Source organism: Patiria miniata, unplaced genomic scaffold, assembly GCF_015706575.1.
Source record: "Patiria miniata isolate m_02_andy unplaced genomic scaffold, ASM1570657v1 HiC_scaffold_16, whole genome shotgun sequence".
In the NCBI taxonomy this organism is placed as follows: domain Eukaryota; kingdom Metazoa; phylum Echinodermata; class Asteroidea; order Valvatida; family Asterinidae; genus Patiria; species Patiria miniata.
Genome location: NW_024037054.1, coordinates 466,728 through 488,100, shown reverse-complemented (window position 1 = coordinate 488,100; position 21,373 = coordinate 466,728). Strand labels below are relative to the sequence as shown.

Genomic DNA, 21,373 nt, shown 5'->3' with positions numbered 1-21,373 from the left:
GCAGGGGAAGACCAGAAGTAACAGTTCTATGACCAACTCAGGAGCGTGATGGAACAGTCCCGGCACACCATTTCCTAGCCATACTAGGCGACTGCAATGCACACTTTGGCACGGATGCTCGTTTCACTTTTCAAAATGAGACGAAAGACAACATGACTACAGGAACTGATGGAGGACTGCCAGTTGCTGGCCGCCAACACCCTCTTCCAAAATAACCCAGGAAGATGTAGACCTAGCTCTCCCCTCGTAAGGAGAAACGGGATAAACAGTGTGGTAAACATCGAGGCGTACCAGAGACTGAAAACCCTGGGATCTGACCACAGGGTGTTATCTGCTAGAGTGAGGCTACATTTTGTAAGCCTGCAAGCCCAGGGGAAGAGAGTCGAGAAAAAGGCATGGTACATGTGGAGCAGTCTAACCAGTGAGCTACAGAAAAAGTACGTGGTAGAGATCCGAAACCACTTCCAAAATCTGTGTGAGCAAGTGGAAGAAGGAGGAGCAGGAACAGTGACAGGGTGTTACGTCTGCTTCGTGAAGGCAAATGAGGAAGCAGCAGAAACATGTCTGGTAGGGTGCCTAAGCAGCCGAATAAGAGGGAACGAGCAACTGACCTGCATATTATCCGAGCCAGAGAAGAATTGTCAGCTGCCCATGACACCTTCATGAGAGACAATGACGAGAACAGCAATGGAAATTGTGAGGAGGAAGAAGGCCAAGCTTTACAACTACTACAAGGCATTGAAAGAAGAGGAGCTGGCCAAAAAAATTCAAGAGTGCGAAGAAGCTCGTGATATTAACCAAAAGCGTGTAAACATTTTGAAAATTGTAAATGAAATTTCTGGTAGAGTTTTGGCCTGCTCCATGAAAATCGTCCAGGCCTGGCAAAAGCACTTCCAAAATCTACTTGGAAACCCTCTGAAGTGTTGGAGGAAGACGAAGAAATCCAGCTACCGTAATTTTCGGAATATAAGCCGCCCGGCGTATAAGCCGCAGCACGCACAAATCTGCAAATTAAGATTTGAAGTCGGCGTATAAGCCGCACCGGCGTATAAGCCGCACCGACCGCTGCGGTTTCAATTTTGTAAGGCCTCCAAATTCTAGTCAAAATGCTCTGAACCAGTTCCATTCACACTACAGAAGCTATTAAAAGGACCACAAAAGTTATATCAAATCATTTACAATTAATACTTTTACAAACAAATATGGGAATTGATGAGAAATAAACACCGGGAACTGCTGCTGGCTGCCCCGTCTTCCCCCCGTCATAGCCCGGCAGCCTGCGCCACGCACGCCGGTGAATGACAACATTTTCCCACAGCACGTGAGAGAGTATGAAAACCACCGTGTGTTGTCTGACTGGAGCGCTACAAATCTTGCTTTGTGGCAACAGATGCTGATTTGTTTTGTCCTAAGAATAAACAGGTCCGTTTTTACCTCAAAACTTATCAAATTGTTGCGATTAGTTGCGAGAAAAATTCAAGTTTCGATCGTAACTTTCTTTGGAAATAGTCTAAACGAAGTGGACATTTAATAGACGATTCCATTAATTTTGTAAGGGGTGATTTAGTCCCTCTTTTGAGTTTTACATCATTTCTTGAATACATTTCAAGAAAACAAAATATATTGTGACGTTGAACAACTGATTATGTAATAAAAAAATGTTTCGAACGTCATAAAAATTGTAGTGGTCTTTTTTCTTTTTTTTTAAAGAGCGAAAATATTGGTAATTATTGTTCCCAAGAAAGAACACCCCTTTATTACCACAAATGGTGTGGTCCGCTGTTGGGAAAGCATGCCTGGATATCGCGCGCTGCTGCACTGTACCAGTATCACGTACGGCTGGTGGCAAGTGTCGAAGACAGCTTTCATCACCGTACTTTTTTACCGCTCGGTACCTTTACGTGAGACGTGGTTTCGGTTTGTTAATGACTTTCTTAATTTATAATTCATTTCAGCAACATATCTCTTCTTATACCAGTACATTAAATACACATGTGAATTTCATTTTTATTCTTCAAGGCTTGGCGTATAAGCCGCCCTGTGTATAAGCCGCAGTAAACATTTTCATGGGCAAAATCAACGTATAAGCCGCGGCTTATATTCCGAAAATTACGGTAGTTGGAGACCTCTCCATTGACGATTGTCCATTCTTACTGATTGAGTACAGGAAAGCTAAGTCATCACTACAATGTGGGAAGAGCTGTGGAGAACATGGCATTGTTCCAGAAGTTTTCAAGCAATTGATCTCGTCCTGAGCTTCAACATCGCTTAAAATTTGGGCAAGCTGCCCGAGCAATTAGATGGCTCATTCTCAACATAGTGGGGATCTAACCAAGACAGACAACTAGTACAGATGGATAAGCCTGAGCCCCATTGCGTCGAAAGTTTACAACCTGTCCAGCGAGAGTGCAAGCAAAGAAGACTCAAGTCATGGCGTTCAACACCAACGACACCTCGGTCAACAGTCTTGACTGCACTGCTTTCGAGCTCTTAGATGACTTCAAAACCTTGGAGCTTGAATCTCGTCAACAGACAAAGACCTGAAGGTTTGAAAGGAACTACCCTGGATGGCGCGCCACAAAATGAAACATTTTGAGGCGACAGTCGAGTCTATCTCACTGTAAGGTGCCGAAACCTGGATGCTCACTACCCAGCAGGAGAAGACCATGGATGGGACGTGCAACCGCATGCTGAGGATTGCCTTGGATGTGTCATGCAAAAACAATATGAGGAACTTTAACATCTATTTTGGTCTACCCAAGGTAACTGAGAAGATCCGCGAGTGACAGATGAGACTAGTGATGCACTCTTTCTGGCAACTTGAACTGGCAGCCTCCTCCTTCATCCTGTGGGAACCAACCCAAGGAAAGGCATCCAGAGGCAAGAGGAGGACCACCTACATCAACATCCTATTAGAGGCATCCCCATGACCTGCGCTTCTGCACGGAGGCTGAAATCGACTGGAGGGAGAGAATCAGATGGGCCCGTGTTGCTGGAGGACCTCTCCTGGCCATGACCTGACCTTGACTAAATTTAATGTATATTCTGAAAAGGTAACAATGATCAAGTGATCTGATTCAAAGATGACAGTGTCCCCCTCCCTCCCCGTTTTCCCAAAACCCTTTTGCAATGCGCATGTAATAATGCTGGCAGCTGCGTAACACATGAAATTACGAACAGTGTTGAGGAACGCAAGATTTTCTTTATTGATAAATTGGATTACATATATCAAGATTAGGGAGTATTTTTGTAGAAATTATCTTTAAGAGGTGTTTACTCACAAGACACAGGATCCATATCACAAAACAGATGATTCAATAGACCTGAGACATAATAACGTAATGGCTTTGTTTACATATGCGTTTTCCTATGGGCGCGAAGTCGGGACGCGAGACAAAGTGGGGACCGTCTACTACATAGGAAAGCGCACATGTAAACAAAGCGTGACGTCATTACGTCTCAGGCTTATAGTTAACCCCAAAAAGCCGAGTTCCTTACCTAGAGCAAATCTTGCAGAAAAATGCATGAGACACAGGAGAAAGAAATCCAATGTCTGCATTGTACTCCGATACTACGTGAGTAAGCACGCTGAACCTACAAAAAAACAATCACAATTAAAATTACCATTCATTTCATACAAATATGACAAATACAACATTCAGGTGATAACTGTCGAACACCCCCCCCCCCAAGTAGGCCTTAGGTACACTTTTTCCTCGTAATTGATATTTTAGTTTTACTCAGAATGTGTATGTGTTTGCCATCTTTGGAAAAAGAATTCTATGGTTACCCGGGGATAGTTTAACAAGAAATATTTAGCAGAAGCTCCATCACGCACTACTTTATAGCCTATGTAATAATCGTCACATCGCACGTCATGGCACTTTATTCTGGTTTGTGCTGTAGTTGTAGCGGTTAGCGGCCTGGTCTAGTCTCCAAATGATCCGTCCGAAAGATCAGGAAGGCAACGCAGTGATAGTATTGTCGAACTTAACTATATGGTAAAATTTATTTTGACTTTTCACGGCCAATAAGATTAAGGAATATGTTACTACATGTATCTCTGACACAGCTTGCTGCATACAGCTAGCACAGTAGTAAGCTGTAGGCACGTGTGCATGTACGTACATACGTACGTACCCACAACATTGATGCGTGTGGCTGGCCCTGCTTGTTGTAGTATCATGCATGGTACATGTAAATCGTGGCAGAAAAAAGGTGAGTTTGTACATTATTACAAACGAATCATACAGTTCTTATTGGTGCCTTTATCACTTCTTATTGTCAAATTGTCCATGCTTGAAAAGTCCTCTCTTTGTTTTTTTGAGGAGCATTATTTTTTACACTCCTTGGGACAGATGAGGAGCATGGTAGGCACCTGCACGATCGCGCTCATTAAAAATGAAGGACTGCTTAAGATGTAACGATATGTTAATTACTGTTAAATTTGGTAAAGATGGGATTTTTGTGTCTATTTTGACACCCCTATGCATTTTAGCTGAAGAGTCCAATGCTTCGCCTTTGATGAACCTATCTTATTCCCAGGGTTTATTCCACCTGTGTTGTACAATGTACAAAGCAGCAGGGATGAAAATCAGCTAATGTACTCTGCAGAGTTCATCAGGTTGTCATACATGAACAGTTGTCAGTAATTACATTTCCCTATCCAATAGCATTGTATGGCAATATTACATGTAATTGTCGATCACAGATTTCAGTTTTGTACCTGTTTTTAATTGTCAGGGCATTTATCTGGCAAAGAGGACCCCTGGTCACCAGTCGATGGTCGCTTTGCTGGTATGAGAGAACGTTTTCTGTCAGTGCTAACTGGCTTACGGGCTGTGTGTATGAAAAAAAAGTATCTGCATTAACCCTAACGATCCCCATCCAGCCAAACTCCAATACAAGGGTTAAGAGGAGTACAACTGTTTATGTAAGCAGTCTAATACCATATTGTGTCGAAATTTGCAAGGGTGAGGAAGGTTCCTAGTGAATCACCCTAGGAGGTTAGGATTCAAGTTGGACACCCCAAATGAGGTTACTTTCTAAGGAGCACTGCACCTCTTTTTTCATAGTTATGTAACTCCCATTCAACTCACATTGGTGAATATCTTATTGAACTGTATACAAGTTTCAATAATAATAACTAGCCAGGTCATTCATAACAGACTTGAATGAAATAATAATAACAGACTTGAATGAAAGGGAAAAAATGTGGTAATGGGCCTTCTTACCTCATGATAAATGGATGACTTGGCAAGAGTTGGCACTGTGAAGGATTCCACTTTGGAAATACCGTCAGGTTCTACCACTTCCTGATGTAATACCAAATCAGTCAACTTATTAAGACAAGAGCAAATATGTAAATGTACATGTACATACATGCATACGAAACAAAATATGTTGATAAAACTTTGTTCTAAATTGCTTTAAAATCATAGTGAGTATGGCAATTCAGCAATTATCTGAGAAGATGAAAATCTTTACAAAAGTATTGGGGAAAGTGGCCAACCAAGATGACCAGCACCAGATTTCATAAAAACTCATCGTAACTTATAGCTTAAGCATCAATGGATTCACATGAATGTATGTGATTTAATGGATGTCACACATAACAAATCTCCGCATTAATTTCTGCTAGGATTGGTAATACGTGAATGTGGGTATGATAATTTGTTATAATAACATAGAAATCAAAATTTCTATTTTCAATTGAGCTAATTAAAAACCCTAATTTCATCAGCACGAATGTTGCTTTATTGTTTGCTTAGAAGATAAAATATATATTCTTTATGTGTGTCCTTATACTGCTATTCTATTTGATATCTTATTCATTTATTCTTATTTGATAGCTATTAAGTTATGACGATTCATTTTTTGTATGAAGTAATTCAAATATTTTGTTATATTTGTACTTTGTTGTAAATCATTCACATTCAGCTTTTGGGCTGCGACGAATTGATAATAAAACCCTGGAATTGAATTAAATTTAAATAACTTAAGATGCATCGCAGCACTGCGACGCATCATATCCCTGCGATGCATTGCAGCTGCGACGCGTTCTGTGACTCATTTCACAGCACACATCGTTAGTGCGATGTGTCGTAGGTGGTTTTATAGCAAAATACAGTGAATGTTATATGTATTTATTCAACGCACAGTAAAGGGTCGTCTGATTTTCAGCAGAGAGTTGTCGGTTCTCCTCTTGAAAAGTTTGTAAAACATAAAACAAAATGGCGGACGTATGCTACATTTTTAAAGGAATACAAGCTCATGGAAGACTGTTACCTACTTCAAAATTTCAACTACAATCACTTGAACTGCGATGCGTTGTAGCGCTTAGTGAATTGGGTGTCAGTCATTATTGCAAAATTCTGCTGGACCCATTTGAAATTTCTGCTCTCTTTGATACAAATCTGCTTAATTGTAAAGAATCATATGAAATACTCACAAGCTCTGTATTAAAAAAGGTCACACTTCATGGGCCAAACTAAAAATAAAGTTTTGAGTGTCAGATAGGACATTTTTATTTGACCAACATTAAAAAATATAGCTGTCTCTTTGCTCATGGCAAACACTGCATTGTGAGTCCCTTCTATTGAAACTGATATAAGATATAATTTCTTTCTTTGATAAAATAAGTGGATATATGCCTTTTACAAAGACATCTTCATGAAAGTAGTACTAAAACTAAAAGGAAACAGCCTACCTAACGGAAGGGTTTGAGCAGGCACATTTTTCTGTAGGTTATAAACAACCCGATTGCTTTCCAAGCCGACAAACTACCAAAACATCTTCAAGATCAACTAGAGCTTCGCCTTTGTTGAGTTACAAACGCAGAGTGGTCGGGCGGACAGCCTTTTCATTACACACTGCCCAGTTATATATGTTTATATAAATGTAGAACAAAGGATCACAAAATTAAATCCTTTCCAGTACAATCAATTATTTTGTTACAAAAATGTATCTTTAACGGTGTGATAATTTTCAGTAAACATTCTTTGTGCGCAAAAAAAGTTATTGTGGTTTGATGACGTCATCAGTGAAAAACGGTATACTGATAAAGTTCCGAGAGGATAAATTTTCATTGTGAAGTTAAAATAATGTATGAAAATATGGGAAATATAATTGTTTGTATTAATAACACCTAACTTCCGGTTTGATGACGTACATGTATGAATAACACCTAACTTGCGGTTTGATGATGTCACAGCATTAGAGATCCAAAGGTGAACATTGTATTGGATATCATTATTTGGACTACGAAGATACAACAGGGATCAAATGATAGAGTTTAATTTAAAATGCGATCCTTTTCAAATTCTCCTAAAAGTAACTTCTGATCTGATGTCGTCATGAATTTGCAACCTTGCCAATTTACCTGTGGTTAATCAGAGAATATCAAGGGGCAATTTTGTAAAATTTGAACGGATGGTTTTCAAATTAAAGAAAGCAAACACTATTTTATGTGCCGGTAGGGGGCGCCCTTTTGAAAGATGACGTCATCACACTGTTTTTTTGTGACTGGCATTCCTCACTAAACACTTTCATGATTTATATGTGTGTAGTAAAATGCTTCCGTTTTGAGTTACATTTGGTTTTTATTGCGCTTCCGGTAACACCGGAAGTGGAGGTCAAGTGGTTATTGTGTCCAGGGAAAAGAAATGTTTTGCACGGCATAGTCTACAACCTCATGAAAAAACGAACACGATACTCTATTCAGTTCAAAAGATATAGCGCAAACTATTTTGTCAAAATTTGCCCTTAAATCGCTTGTAATTTGATACCTGATGACGTCATGATGACGTCACAAAGATTATAACATCTTCGTAACATGGTACAAGTTCACACAAGGTTTTATGATCATAGCGTAAACCGTTTGAGAAATATTGCTTGTTTTGATTTCAGGCTTAAGTCTTTATCTTGAATTCACGTTATTTTGACCTTCCGGTAGACCCGGAAGTAAAGGTCGAGCGAGTTCACGAACACAACAAAAAATGTTTGTCAGTTGATGGTCTATGTGATTACAAAATACACACAGCATTGATTATTTTGTTCAAGAGTTATAGGCGAAAGTAATTGGTCACTTTTTCAGTTAAAATCGCAAGTAATTTGACACCCGTTGACGTCATCGTGACGTCAGAGTAATATGCACCACTTGTGATGAGGTTCAATATATATTGAAAGTTACAAGATCATATCATAAACCCCGCGGAAACGTGTTGTACGGAAAAAAGAAAGAAAGAAAGAAGATTAATCGTAACAACTCCAATCAGTGGTCGGGTTGTGCCCGACCACTCATCTAGGGCCAAAACACCAGACTCGTCTATCATGCCACTCCTTACCAAGAAAGACAACATACATTTTCACTTGTACCATGTTCAATCCTGGAATGGAACCTTCTTCCTACATCCATTCAGAATGCCAAGACTATTGAACAGTTCAAAACCCAGTCTTGCCAATGTTGACATTGCATATCTAATCAACAGGGCTCAGCAAATAGATTGGTGTTCATCCAGTAGGTGTTCATCCAGTAGTGATTCAGATCTAAATTTAGATTCAGATTGATCTGAAAGAGCTAAAAAGAATTGCAGTAACTGTAGAGTCCAAATCTTGTAGTTCTGGGCCATGACAAACAAGATCACAAAGTCTATTGATGAGATCTTCACAAAAGTTCTGTGTATAGTCCAGCACGTTGCCTGGTAGGATCATATACCAAACACTATCTTGTATGGCACTCCCCCCAATCCCATCTCTAGCATCAACAAAATATTGTCTTGGGTGAGCTGGGTATGACCTCCATCACACCACGTCCTTCTCTGATATCACCCTTAAGATGATCACTGAGGCCAAGACAGGATTAACCAGTCTATTTCTCTTCAGTTCTGTGTTCGACAGTTAATGTATATACTTGTTTACATTCCCTACCTCTTTTGAAATCATAAACTACATGCGTATTAAGCTCACCATGTTATAGATGCCAAGTAAAAGACTCTCAGCTCTCCCGTAATTCTGGAAAGAAATTGATAACAATCAAATAATCAGAAAGAACAGTTACGAATAAAACAAATGAGTTTCCCTCTATCACAAGTTATGTAATTTGCAATGTAATTTGAATTTTTAGGATACATTTTCAACATGTTCTCTCAGATTTTTGCAATGCAAATCTTGGCCATTTCTTTTGAACACCCTAGTTTGTGATGTTTAGTTATTTAGGGTTAACAATAAGCACTTCATGTATATCACCTTGTCTACAACACTAATCATTGGGCAATTACACAACTATAATTTTGCACATTCCATAAATTTACTCATTATTTTTTCAAAAGTTCATTAATAATTTACTAGTCCTACTAAATGATGTTGCCATTAAGTGAAGTAATCTGACCCAACCTTATGCAGTGCGAGTCCGTACAAGTAAATCCATATCACAGCTGGGACAAACTGCAGGCAAAATCGCTTGAGCTCAAAGTGTCCAGAGCGGTAAAATTCATACAACTGGCCACATACTGGTTCCTGGAGCTATGACATAATTCAGAAAAGATATCCATAAACTGTCCATAAAACAACTACCGCATGAACAGAATTGTTGTTAACTATTCTTTCTCACTTTGCTTATTTTAGTAAAGGGCAAAACGCTATGTTATTGTGCACAATGAGACCATGAATTTAAATGTCTGAACACAGATGCATGATAAAACATAGAAGGGGTAAACGGATTCACCCATGTATATTGATATATTGCAATCCACTGTTTGAATATGTCATCATTAGTTATGTCATCAGTATACTGACAACGATTAATCAAAAAGACAGAATTGCACATTCTCCACTTCGTGTCTGCATTAACCCCAACTCCCTAGCATAATTTACTAGGTACCATACCCATCCTGGCAAATTCCAACACCATCACTTTAGGGGTACTGTACCCATCCTAACAGATTTCAACAAAACCTGCTGTCGGGCTTTGTTGGGTTGAGTTAGCATAGATTTACAAAATACAGAATGGCTGTACATGATATTGGTTATTAAATACATCGTTTGGAATACTGACGAATGTGCTGTACTGTAGCAGAGCAGCACATCATTTCTCTCCTTAATAGAATAAATCAACAAAATGTATTTTAATAAATTTTGGTGATGTAAAGCAACACGTTTAAAACATGTACCTGTGCACATCAGTATTAAGTTAATTGTTACAAACTGTAGTTTTCTCTTGAGTGTTTGCTTTTTACTTCTGTGATTTCTTTTTTTATAAAATGAGTTTCCATTAACGGTTAACCCTAACCACCCCAACTCCATCAAAATCCATCCCCCCATTTTGGTGGATTTTGGGGGACTTGGTCCAGAAGGCCTGGCGTGACTAAATATTGATGGAGTATGATGGACTTGGAGTATGATGGACTTGGGCCTAATGGCCTGAAGCAATGCTAGGGCCATCCGGTTGATTTGCCTAGCTTCCTGTACTGCTATCTTGATAAAAGCCATGTGTAGCAAGTCCATGAATGTCAACCAGTGCGTCAGTGGTGGAATCCATTACAATGTCTGTCATGTACAGTTTTGTATAGGACGCAGAGTGATTGATGGATTTTGATGGACTTGGTCCAGTTCCTAGGAAAGAAGCTAGGGCTTTAGGGTTAATGCATTATATTAATAATTATTTTATTTATTTGAATTGAATTATGAAATGTGAATGTTGAGTACAAGTATGTGCATCAAATTTAATAGCAAATTTCTAACACATTACAGACAAGGTGTACAATATACTTACATTGGAGTGAGGTTCTTGAAGAATTTCAAAAATAGACTTGATGAGTTGTATATCATCTTTTATCCGTCTGGAAAAAGTAGCCAAATCTGTTGCCTGAGAAAAACATGTACTTAACTATAAATTACTAAAGATGTGTATAACATAGGGTCCAACCAATAGACCAAAGGTTCCATAGTCGAAAGGTTTATTGATCCAAAGATTTCATAGACCGAACACACAAATTTCCTATAACCAGGGATTTATTAGTCCGAAATGAAATAAGCGTCATTAATCCGAGCATTTGATGCGATAGTCTGGCTCGGTAATCCGAAGGTCCACTTGATCGAAGGTCCGGTAATCCGAATTTAGAATAAGTTTATTTAATCTGAAGATTCAATAGTCCATAATAGTCCAAAGAAAGGTTTAATAGTTCAAAGGTTCATTAACCGAAAGCACACTAGGTACCGGTACCATAGTCCGAATTTACAATAGTATTCAATGCTGTCAATTTGGACAGTTGAACCTTGTTGTTATTTCGGACTATCAAACTTTATCTTCTATTCAGGCTATCAGAGCTTCGGATTATTTAATCTTATTCTTTTCTGGACGAATGAGCCCTTTGCACTGTCGAACCTTCAGACTGTCGAACCTTTGGAATATTGAGAATATATTCAAGGGCTTCAAGCTAATGTAGCCTGTGTACATCTTAAATCAACTGTAACGCATCGGGGTGAACTGGTGCGCCTGGCCGACCAGACGGCAGGGTTCTCCCCGTACGTACAAACGTGCGTACTGCGAATCGGCCCGACAAAAATGCCGCTCGATCACATTTTTCAGCCCCCGATACGCACAATATAATTATTATTCACGCCATTAAAATGCACAATATAATCGTTACATACGCCATTATTTCATCTTGACATGCAATATTTTGACAAAAATCCTGTTTTTCTGATGCATGTGTGATCAAAATGCACACGATGACGGGTTCTGTCGACTGCCAGCTGACAGGCATGCAGCGCACACAGCATAGTGCACTGGTTCCCTTCGCGTGCTAACGGAATCAATACTATAATGAAGGCCCGGAACCAGTGACAACTGCCTATACAAACGTCGTACCACGATGATGTTGTGCCGTCGGCCAAAGTTGGATCGTAAAAATACCAAACAAACATCGATGGAGAAAGAGAATTTCTGCGAATTAATTCACAGAACGTGATCTTTATTTTCTGTGTATGTGATTTCCATTAAAATGACGAGATTGCAAAGCTCGAACTTGTGGTGTAACATCGTAGCGTGTTTCTGCAGTAGTGCAAGATTTTCGGCCACGTGGGATGGGCCGTACACAGTGCAGTAATGCACTGGGCCGTGAGCAATGTCGGCGGCCCCAGCGGCCGTGATGTATGTTTAAGCATATAGTGGAATCACCCACCTCAAAAAATATTTTTTATTAGGTGAGGCAAGTTTTAATCATTTTTGATGGCCAGTCTTGATAATTTTCGTGGCGCAAATGAAAATAATCCAGGCACAAAATAAACATGATTCCTTGCTCTATGATGCTCCATTAATCAGCACCCCAAAAAAATTGGCAAAAATTTTTCCGACCTATTGACGCTATTTTGATAGGTATGTAATCGGAAGCAAAAGGATTTTTTTCTTCACCTTGAAACTTACTTGTATATAATTTTGATTTTGTTCTTTAATTACAAAAATAGGGGCCTACAAGATCTTCTCTCAAAAATTTTCGGGGCCCTTAAAATGCGTGCCCCGAACCCCACGCCATGGCTTCGCAGATTGTTGAATCACAGCAAAACTTCCCCCACAGGTTTGAAAAAATCCCGGGGAGAACCCTGGGACGGTATAGTACGAATTAATTTGGAATGAAATGTATCGATTGAGTATCTTGAATGCTTGAATAATGTTTTTATACAAATATTTTGCGAAAGAACACGCATGAGCCTGCAGAAGTGAAATAAAAAAACAATTACAAAATAAAATTATTTCCCCACCTACCTACCTGGATTTTTTTCAGACCGTTTTTCAGAACGAACACACCATTTTTTTTGTTTGGCTTCACATATGTATTGCCTTGTTATTACCACCTCATCAACTCAGTTGTCTTTAAGACGTTATTACACAAGTGTCTGACAATTCTAATCATGATTTCTACTCTCAAACTATGTAACTGAGAGCCAGACCTCTTGAATACATACACATGTACACGTACCTTGTACTCTGTAAGCCAATCCTGCACTATTCTCTCTGCCATTATTAATCCTCAATATGCACATCCGCTTCTTCAATTCTCTTGTGACAGTAGTTCAGTACACTTACAATGCACACCAAGGTCTGTTAACAAAACATCAAACAATTTAGAATTGTAAGACACACCACAAAAACTGTGATAATTTGCTAGAGTTTTCACATGGGCGATTCCGTGATAACCAAAAATGTCAACAGATCCATCGGAAAATAAAATAGTTGCGAGTTGGAACATGTAATTTTAGACTCAATCGGTCACTTTCTATGTCATGCAGTGTGCAGTCGACCCGACGAACTCCAATCAAAACCAGCCTCAACGGCGTTGGTCTGAGCTACTCAAACATTACAAACCGAGTTTTAATACTTGTAAATAATGTACAGGAACAGAAAACATATCTTCTAGTTTTGTGAAATTACTACACGTATCTAAAATCTTCAGTTTTAGATCGTTTGAAAAACGTTTTCTGGAATAATTTCACAGTGTCGATGTCGTTGCGACTGTTTCATGTAGTCATGTACCCCGCGCCATCTGACAGTATGGGTTTTTGGCGCGGGGCACATACATGAAACGGTCGTTGATTAAGCGCGACTTGTTTTTCTTCAAAAGTGACGTCACACACGTGCCGAATCAATATATCAGTGAAATGGACTGCACAACTCGGCTGACACATTTAGATGTGAGCGGCAAGTTCAGAATAATTTTGTTCTTTTTTCAAAATCACCGGTCGTTTGGAACAATTTAGGGGGTCTTATGGAATGTCATGAATGTGTGGATCTATCCAGGGTTACTGTCTTTCTCATATTCTCTTTACCAGTTTTTTTAAGGGGCCTTTTGTCCTCGCGAGGGTATGCACAAAATGCATACCGTGTACCTGTCACCAAAGTATGCCAAATCGGTGGAGCGCTAGTACGGAGGGTATCCTCGATCCTCCTATTTCTGGGCAGATAAGGCTTTGCAACAAAGTAGCTTAAAAATAGCAAAGCAACCACTCTTTTCCTCAACAAAACTTATATTGTTGGCTTTCAATCATCTACCATATAAATCAATTAACAAAGCGGAATCTCTTTATTTGTGGCGACAAGCAGAGAATTCCAAAGCGTGCAGTTTTGGCGTTGTAGAAAAAAATCCTGCCTATTTCTATGCAGGGGACGCTTCATGAAAAATCTGTGCTGTCCAGGCCATGTAACTCAATATAATATTTGTTTTTTAAATGAGCTAGACTCCTTGGTTTTAGGAAAATATATTTCCTCAAGCTTTTCAAACATTTTCTTACATTTTTCTTTCTTTTTTTAAATGCCAATAAACTTTTCATAATTTCAAGATTAATTTCAATATAATGGTTGAATCCTCAATAGATAATTGTCAATTCATACAAAGTCCCATATTAAAATATTTATTTAAATACATTTTATACATATTTACCTAATTAATATGTAGCCGGCCACTTTTATATAGTTATTTTGATCATCCCAATCAACAGAGACAACTGGCAAGATGTCAGATTTTAGTAGTTTATATTGTAAAAAAAAATCAAAAATAATATAAGAAACGTGTCTTTTTGGTTGCACCTGGATGGTGTGTAGGAAATGACATCATTTGAACGAGACCTATTATCTATCATATGATATATTAACGATAATGCGCCTATCAAATGCCCCCCCCCCCCAGCAAGGATGCACACCTTGCAAAATATAAGTTAAAGGTGAGTGCGTAGAAATAGGAGCATGTAGCTTTAGGACGTCTGTTGAAGTTCCAGGGCTCCACTCAGTAGAGCTAGATAATGTAATTTGAACATTAAGTAAGGCAATACTACAACATCTGCTAGCTTGTTGAGTAACTCCAGCCATGCCAGCTCCAGCTGGAGTTACTCAAGTTAACATCTGCATGCGATATTAAGTGTTTATACTGTGTATTTCAAGTAATTATGGGGGCTTTGGCAGATTTTTGATGAACCCGACAGATTTTTGAATTGCAAGAATTTGGCCATGACCTTACGGTAGCGAGTCCGGCACTTTTTGCATTTTTTTTAGATTTCACAGACAAGTTTGCATCATCGAAAAGCTTGTAACCTGAGCATCACAACGGTGCTAAGATTAGCTTCATAACTTCTTCTGGTGAGGAGTTAAGACAGTTTTAATGACAATGTTTAGGGTGTCGTTTTCTGTCGTCATTTGTCACTGTAACTCCCAAAAGTTTATAAAGCAAACTACTTAGGTATTTCCAAAGAAATATACAATACATTTGGTACGAACAGACAGAGCAGGAACTACCAAATACAGTGCTTTTTAAATTAGCCTCATACCTGTTTAATAGGTGGAGTTAAAGGCTTTACAAGACCAACCACATGTTAGCAAGGTTTTCAACTAAACATGCAACTTACCGATTACTTCATTCATATTATCGTTTCGGTTTGCGGTAACACCACAATGTATGGTATTTTATAAATATTCATGTTATATATATTTTTTTTCATTTGTTAATTTTTCATCAATTAATATGTGGTATTTTATTAATATTTGCAGGTCTGCCTCTGAGTAGTCCTTAGGAAGCTGGTTGGAATAGATACTGTCATCACCATCATATTCAATGTTGACCCGGTCTGGATACCCTGGAACATAAACAATGATGCAGGAGCAACACCATTCAATGAAGATTTGTCTGACCAAATTATGGTTTCAATATTGCAAATTTCAAGTTCTAATGAAAACAAAAACACAAAATCATTTTATAAACCTTACTTGTTAGTACAACAAATGATTTCATGCATTTAACAAAACATATGAGATGAGTGCACACTTTGCAAGTATGCACAACTCTGAGAGAAATGTGTGGCTACCCTTATGTACAAAATGTACTGAATGAAGACCATGCAAAACTTTGTTATCAACGTCAGTGTTATAAAAGACATTCCTTTCTGAAGAATAGGCCTACTTGGGCGATGTATACTAACATCAGAATTATTTTTAAAAAAATCAGCATTGCCAAATGATTGGGAGTAATTGCAGAATACCCCGCCACTCGGAAATACACCGCTAAAATCTCTGGCTACAAGGTTGGAATCACTGGAAAAGAAACAATTCAAGTCCATTGCCAGCTACGCGGATACCGAGTGGGGGTCCAATATTTGAGAACGAAGCAACACAAAAGGAATGGGAGTTGCTGAAAAAAACAACTACCCTGTTGGCGGCTACGCGGATACGGAGTGGGAGTGCAGTGGAGCATGACGCATAGTACATAGAATAGCCCTGAGAAGGTTTATTGAGGGCAATCAACCGTGACTCCGTAGCCGGCTACGAGGTGGATAGATTGAGTGGCGGGGTATTCTGCAATTGTGCCAATGCGTGTTTTTGTTGTAGTAAACTACCCTAGAATTACAAAATAAATTTGTGTCTACCAAATCTGTAGTTATGTGGTTAATCAAAGAACTTGCATACACAAAACATGCAGCCATCATGGCCATGTGCATAATTCTTCCACATTATTGCCAACTTTTTGGCCTGGTAAGTGGTAGGCTGGTACTGGTTGAATTGATACTTTTACGTTGCACATTATAAAGTGCGCATGACCCAAAACACATTTGACAGTTACCATCAAATTTGACCCCTTTCCTAAAAGTCCTTTCTCTTTGCCGCGTGAGTGCGACATAAAAATATTATTATTTTTATGGTTTCATTGGCTTTGGAAGACTCCAAAGTTCCCTAAAATCAACCTTACAAGCTCCCTAAACCCCATTTTAATAAGGTTTTCCTGAAGAAAAGGTCAAGTTTTGAACTAGCTCTACTGAGTGGAGTGTTGAATTTCGGGTACCCCTCCATACAAGAGGGGTATGGAGGGGTACCCGTAATTCAACGCTCCACTTAGGCCTAAAAAAAAAGAAGTTATGTTGGCGTAACGGGCCAGAAAAAATAGGGTAGGTAGGTCGGGGTTTTTTTTAAATTTTTTTAAAATTTTGTTTAATCCAGACAACGAAAATGACATTAAGCCGGTAGTAGTACACGATAACAAAAGAAAACAAGGCTACACACAATATTTGTATACTTTTAAACTCTGAGTGACATTTATTTCACTTTTTATGTCTTTCTTTTATAGTTTCTTGTTTTTGTGCAAATAAAAACAAAACTGTCAGATCAAGGAAAATTTAAGGAAGGCATGGTAGACCAAGGCCTGCAGTGTGCTTCAGGACAGATGAGGCATGAAGCCAACTTGCTGTTTTTGGTGTATCTGTAAAATGATATATTAAAAATAAAAACCATGAATTAAGAAAAGTTCTGGCTGTTGTATTTCAGTTTTCAGTATGTTATATTCAAATTATAGGCATAGGATAGGATAGGACATTCAAGCAATATTTACCTTTTAGCATTTAAATGGCCTAGATATCAAAAAGCGGAATCCAAAATCAGACAAAATGTTAGCCGTTTCATCTGCATCGACATCTTTATATGGACCCGATTCTTCCTTTGAAGTTTGTATTATTAGCACGGTGTAACCCGCTTTTACACCATCGGCACAGCTCTGAGCGATTACCCCCAGCTCTAGATTCAAATTTATCCGCATTAAACGGTCGAAAATGACCGAAGATCCCCATTTGCCCTTGATGGAAACACTGTACGCTTCGGTACCGGGCGCCATGATGCGGCTACAGGTCATTGCCAACAGAATCCTTCCCGAAAGCCAGTGTGGCTTCCGCCCATCCCGCTCCACTGTTGACATGGTGTTTTCCTTGAGACAACTCCAGGAGAAGTGTGTTGAACAGCGGCGACCTCTGTACATGGTCTTCATCGACTTGACTAAGGCCTTTGATAACGTGAGTCGTTCAGGCCTGTTTTCCATCCTAAAGCGCTTGGGCTGCCCAGATAGGCTTTTGTCTATTCTGATGTGTTTTCATGACGACATGCACGCCACAGTCCAGTTCAATGGCTCAAGATCTGCTAAGTTTGAAGTTCGTCGGGGCGTCAAGCAGGGGTGTGTACTTGCTCCTACCCTGTTTGGGATCTTTTTCTCAGCCCTGCTACACCGTGCATTTCCTGAACCATCTGGTATCCTACTTCACACACGCAGCTCCGGGAATTTCTTCGACCTGTCCCGTCTCCGTGCCAGGACGAAGATTCGGCATGTTCTCATCCGGGAACTCCTGTATGCTGACGATGCTGCCATTGTTGCCCACTCAGCAGATGAGCTTCAACATCTCTGAAACTCATTTGCCAGTGCTTGCTCGGAGTTTGGCATGATCATCAGCCTTGGCAAGACAATGGTGTTATCGCAAGGCCCAGGTCCCCCTCCCATGATCACCATCAATGGCACACCTCTGAGCGTGGTCAACAAATTTCAGTATCTGGGTTCTACAGTTACCAGCACCAACTCCCTGGATACCGAACTTGACTCCCGAATAGGTAGGGCTGCAACCACCTTTGGCCGACTCCGTGCTCGTGTTTGGGACAACCGGGCCCTTTCCATCAAGCTGAAGATCCGCATCTACGTATCCTGTGTGCTTAGTGTGCTACTCTACTGCAGTGAGTCATGGCCGACCTACCGCCGTCAGGAACGTCGACTGAACGCGTTCCATTTCCGCTGCCTACGTTCAATTCTTGGAATCTCCTGGCAAGACCGAGTCTCAAACCCTGCCATTCTTGAGCTCACAGGAGTCAACGACATGTTCACATTGCTGTCAGCTCGCCGCCTTCGTTGGTCTGGTCATGTCTGCAGACAAGAGGACGGTCGACTGCCGAAGGACATCTTCTTTGGGGAGCTGGCTCATGCTCCTCGCCCCCGTGGTCGTCCAAAACTCCGTTACAAGGATGTTCTAAAGCGTGATCTGCGAACCTTCCGAATCCCAGTCACCTCCTGGCAGACCGTGGTGCAGGACCGCACTCGTTGGCGATCCGCTGTCCATCTTGGCCGCTCTGCTTCCTCTGCCGCCTATATTGCTGATTGCGAGAATCGTCGTGCAGCTAGACACCGAGCTACATCGTCGTATTCGACGGGATAGGCCACTACTACGCTTCGGTACCGGGCGCCATGATGCGACGGCGTACGCGCGTAACCACGGGCCGGGGGCCGGCCGGGTTGCGTCGGCCGCCGGGGTTACAGAATAGCTTACCATTTTTAGAATAAATATAATCAATTGTTATCGTGTAAAATAGTGGAAAATTAATTAAAATAATTTATATTATAATGAACTATTTTTGTTAACATGGAATAAATATGTAGCAGTTCGCGCCGTGCAACAGTCTAGGACGAGGCTATACATGTACTGTACATATGTACATGTGCATCTATCATGCATGCATAGTGCATCGATCTCCGCATGCACACTGCCTGTAGGCCTGCGTGATGTTCTGCATGTTCGTTGTGTCATGGAGAGGAAGGTGCAAAACATTGTGCACTCCAAAGTTCCACCCGCGCTATCGTCATACAATTGAGGAGAAACGGTCAGAAATGGTTTCAAAACGTATTTAAAATTCATTTCTATAGATTTTAATTATATTTCTTCCCTTCAAAAAAAAAAAAAATATCCAGGGTCGGCCGCATTTTAAGGGTCGGTCGGGTTACGCCAACATAACACTTTTTTTTTTTAGGCCTTAGGGCAATTCCACGGTAACGGAAGGACGTTTTCACTCATTAAACAAAATTTCAAATGTGTGTATCACAGACACTGTTCACAGTTACAGCAAACAAATGTCACAATTGTATTGCTATAATGCTACTTTCATTTTCTACACTTTTGGGGGGCATGAATGCCTCCCGTTTATGAATTATGAATATTAATGAGGTCGGTAACGGAAGGACGGTAAAACGGACAAGGGTTTTCCAACTTACTCGCGTTTTGCGTAAACTCTGTGAATTTTATGGGGCAATTATATTTTAAAGGTAGAAAATGGAATCCCTGAAGCTTTATCTATACTATACCGCCTTTCATTTGACTTTTAGTGTTTCGGTAATATAATTACAACTTTTTAAGCAGATTATAATTTGGTAACGGAAGGACGGTAACGGAAGGACAAAAGGTTTACTCAATTATAGCATGAACAAAATGTGAATTTACACTAATTATACAAGTGAAACAAATTGCTGAAATGTGTAACTGAATGTGAAATCAACAATATGCAGACCCGGCATAAATAATTATACCCAAGAAACTAGTGAGATAAAGATAGAAGCCTGCTAATTAATGATAACAAAAGAAAAACGAAAACAACCCAAAACACATAATTCACGAACACAGGACTACTACAGAAATAGACTTCAAACCCATCACCTCAATCCTTAAAAGTTTAAATACACAGTATTTGAACTCTTGAGTATATTGGTTACATGTTCACCAACAACTTTTAACCATAATACCGGTAGGTTCAAAGGTTTACCTAAAGGGTGGGGGGGGGGGGGGGGGGGGCGACCAGCCTACATGTACATTTAAGGTAAAAACATCTACCAGTAGAACTGATGGCTTCAGTTAGGTGTTGCTTTTAATTGGACTCTAAAATCAATGTTGGAAATCAAATTACAATAATTTAGAGTAGTAACAATTAATTTATAAACATCCAAACTGAAATTGTTAACTTGGGCATAATTTGTCAAAGATTGCACCTCACATGTCTTACACATGTAAATTGAATGAAAGTGCCCCAAAGTACCGGTACTTTCTGCCATCTCATTTTTGACTTAATTTGCTTCTGGAATGGCTTCACAGAATTCGTATCTTTCTCTATTGTCCATGAATGCTGATGGCAGCAACTTTATGACTTGATTTTCTGCAACAACTCCATACATGTACAAGTACTGGTACATCAGCATGTACATTGTACATGTTGTATATGCCTGTGCCTTCCTTTGTAATAAACACCTTGCCCTGCTTATCCCGCTTTTGTGAAGGTGGGTCACATGAATGTCCTTTCAATGCTCATTATACATGCATGTATTTGCAGTGATTTTCATTTTTCAAACATGAGCGCAAATATCGTAACATTTGATAAAAATACGATTTGTCCTTCCGTTACCAATTTGGTAACGGAAGGACGTGATTTAATTAATTGTAATTAAAAAACGAGAAGTACAGCAGTGTCAGTTATAATGTCATATTGAAGGCCTACCTAAACTTGCTTTGCACAGTAACTTTCAATGCATTCATACTGCAAATTTTAAAAATAAATTAAAAATATGTATTTTTTCGGTAACGGAAGGACATTTTCGAAGGCTGAAATATTAGAAGTCACTGAAGCGAAACAAATTACGCAAAATATTAAAAACAAGTTTTAGTCGGTTTTTCAAGACCAATACTTTCTCATGACAGAAATGTATGGCATTAGTACATATTTTGTGTGTCTATTGGTAGAATATTTTATATCACTATTAATCACATTTTT

At 39.6% G+C, this 21,373-nt stretch overlaps 1 protein-coding gene across 2 annotated transcripts in view; it reads right to left on the bottom strand.

Moving 5' to 3' along the window:
* Positions 1-21,373, bottom strand: part of LOC119722612 (hyccin-like) — a 41,019-nt gene that overhangs the window by 16,731 nt on the left and 2,915 nt on the right. For both annotated transcript variants that reach the window (XM_038192815.1, XM_038192816.1), the window contains exons 2-8: positions 12,978-13,099; positions 10,772-10,864; positions 9,394-9,522; positions 8,968-9,012; positions 5,235-5,315; positions 4,727-4,839; positions 3,499-3,594 (exon numbers count right to left, since the gene is read on the bottom strand). In XM_038192815.1, the coding sequence (XP_038048743.1) occupies positions 3,499-3,594; positions 4,727-4,839; positions 5,235-5,315; positions 8,968-9,012; positions 9,394-9,522; positions 10,772-10,864; positions 12,978-13,019 (599 nt within the window). In that variant the 5' untranslated portion in view covers positions 13,020-13,099. The remainder of the gene's footprint in view (positions 1-3,498; positions 3,595-4,726; positions 4,840-5,234; positions 5,316-8,967; positions 9,013-9,393; positions 9,523-10,771; positions 10,865-12,977; positions 13,100-21,373) is intronic.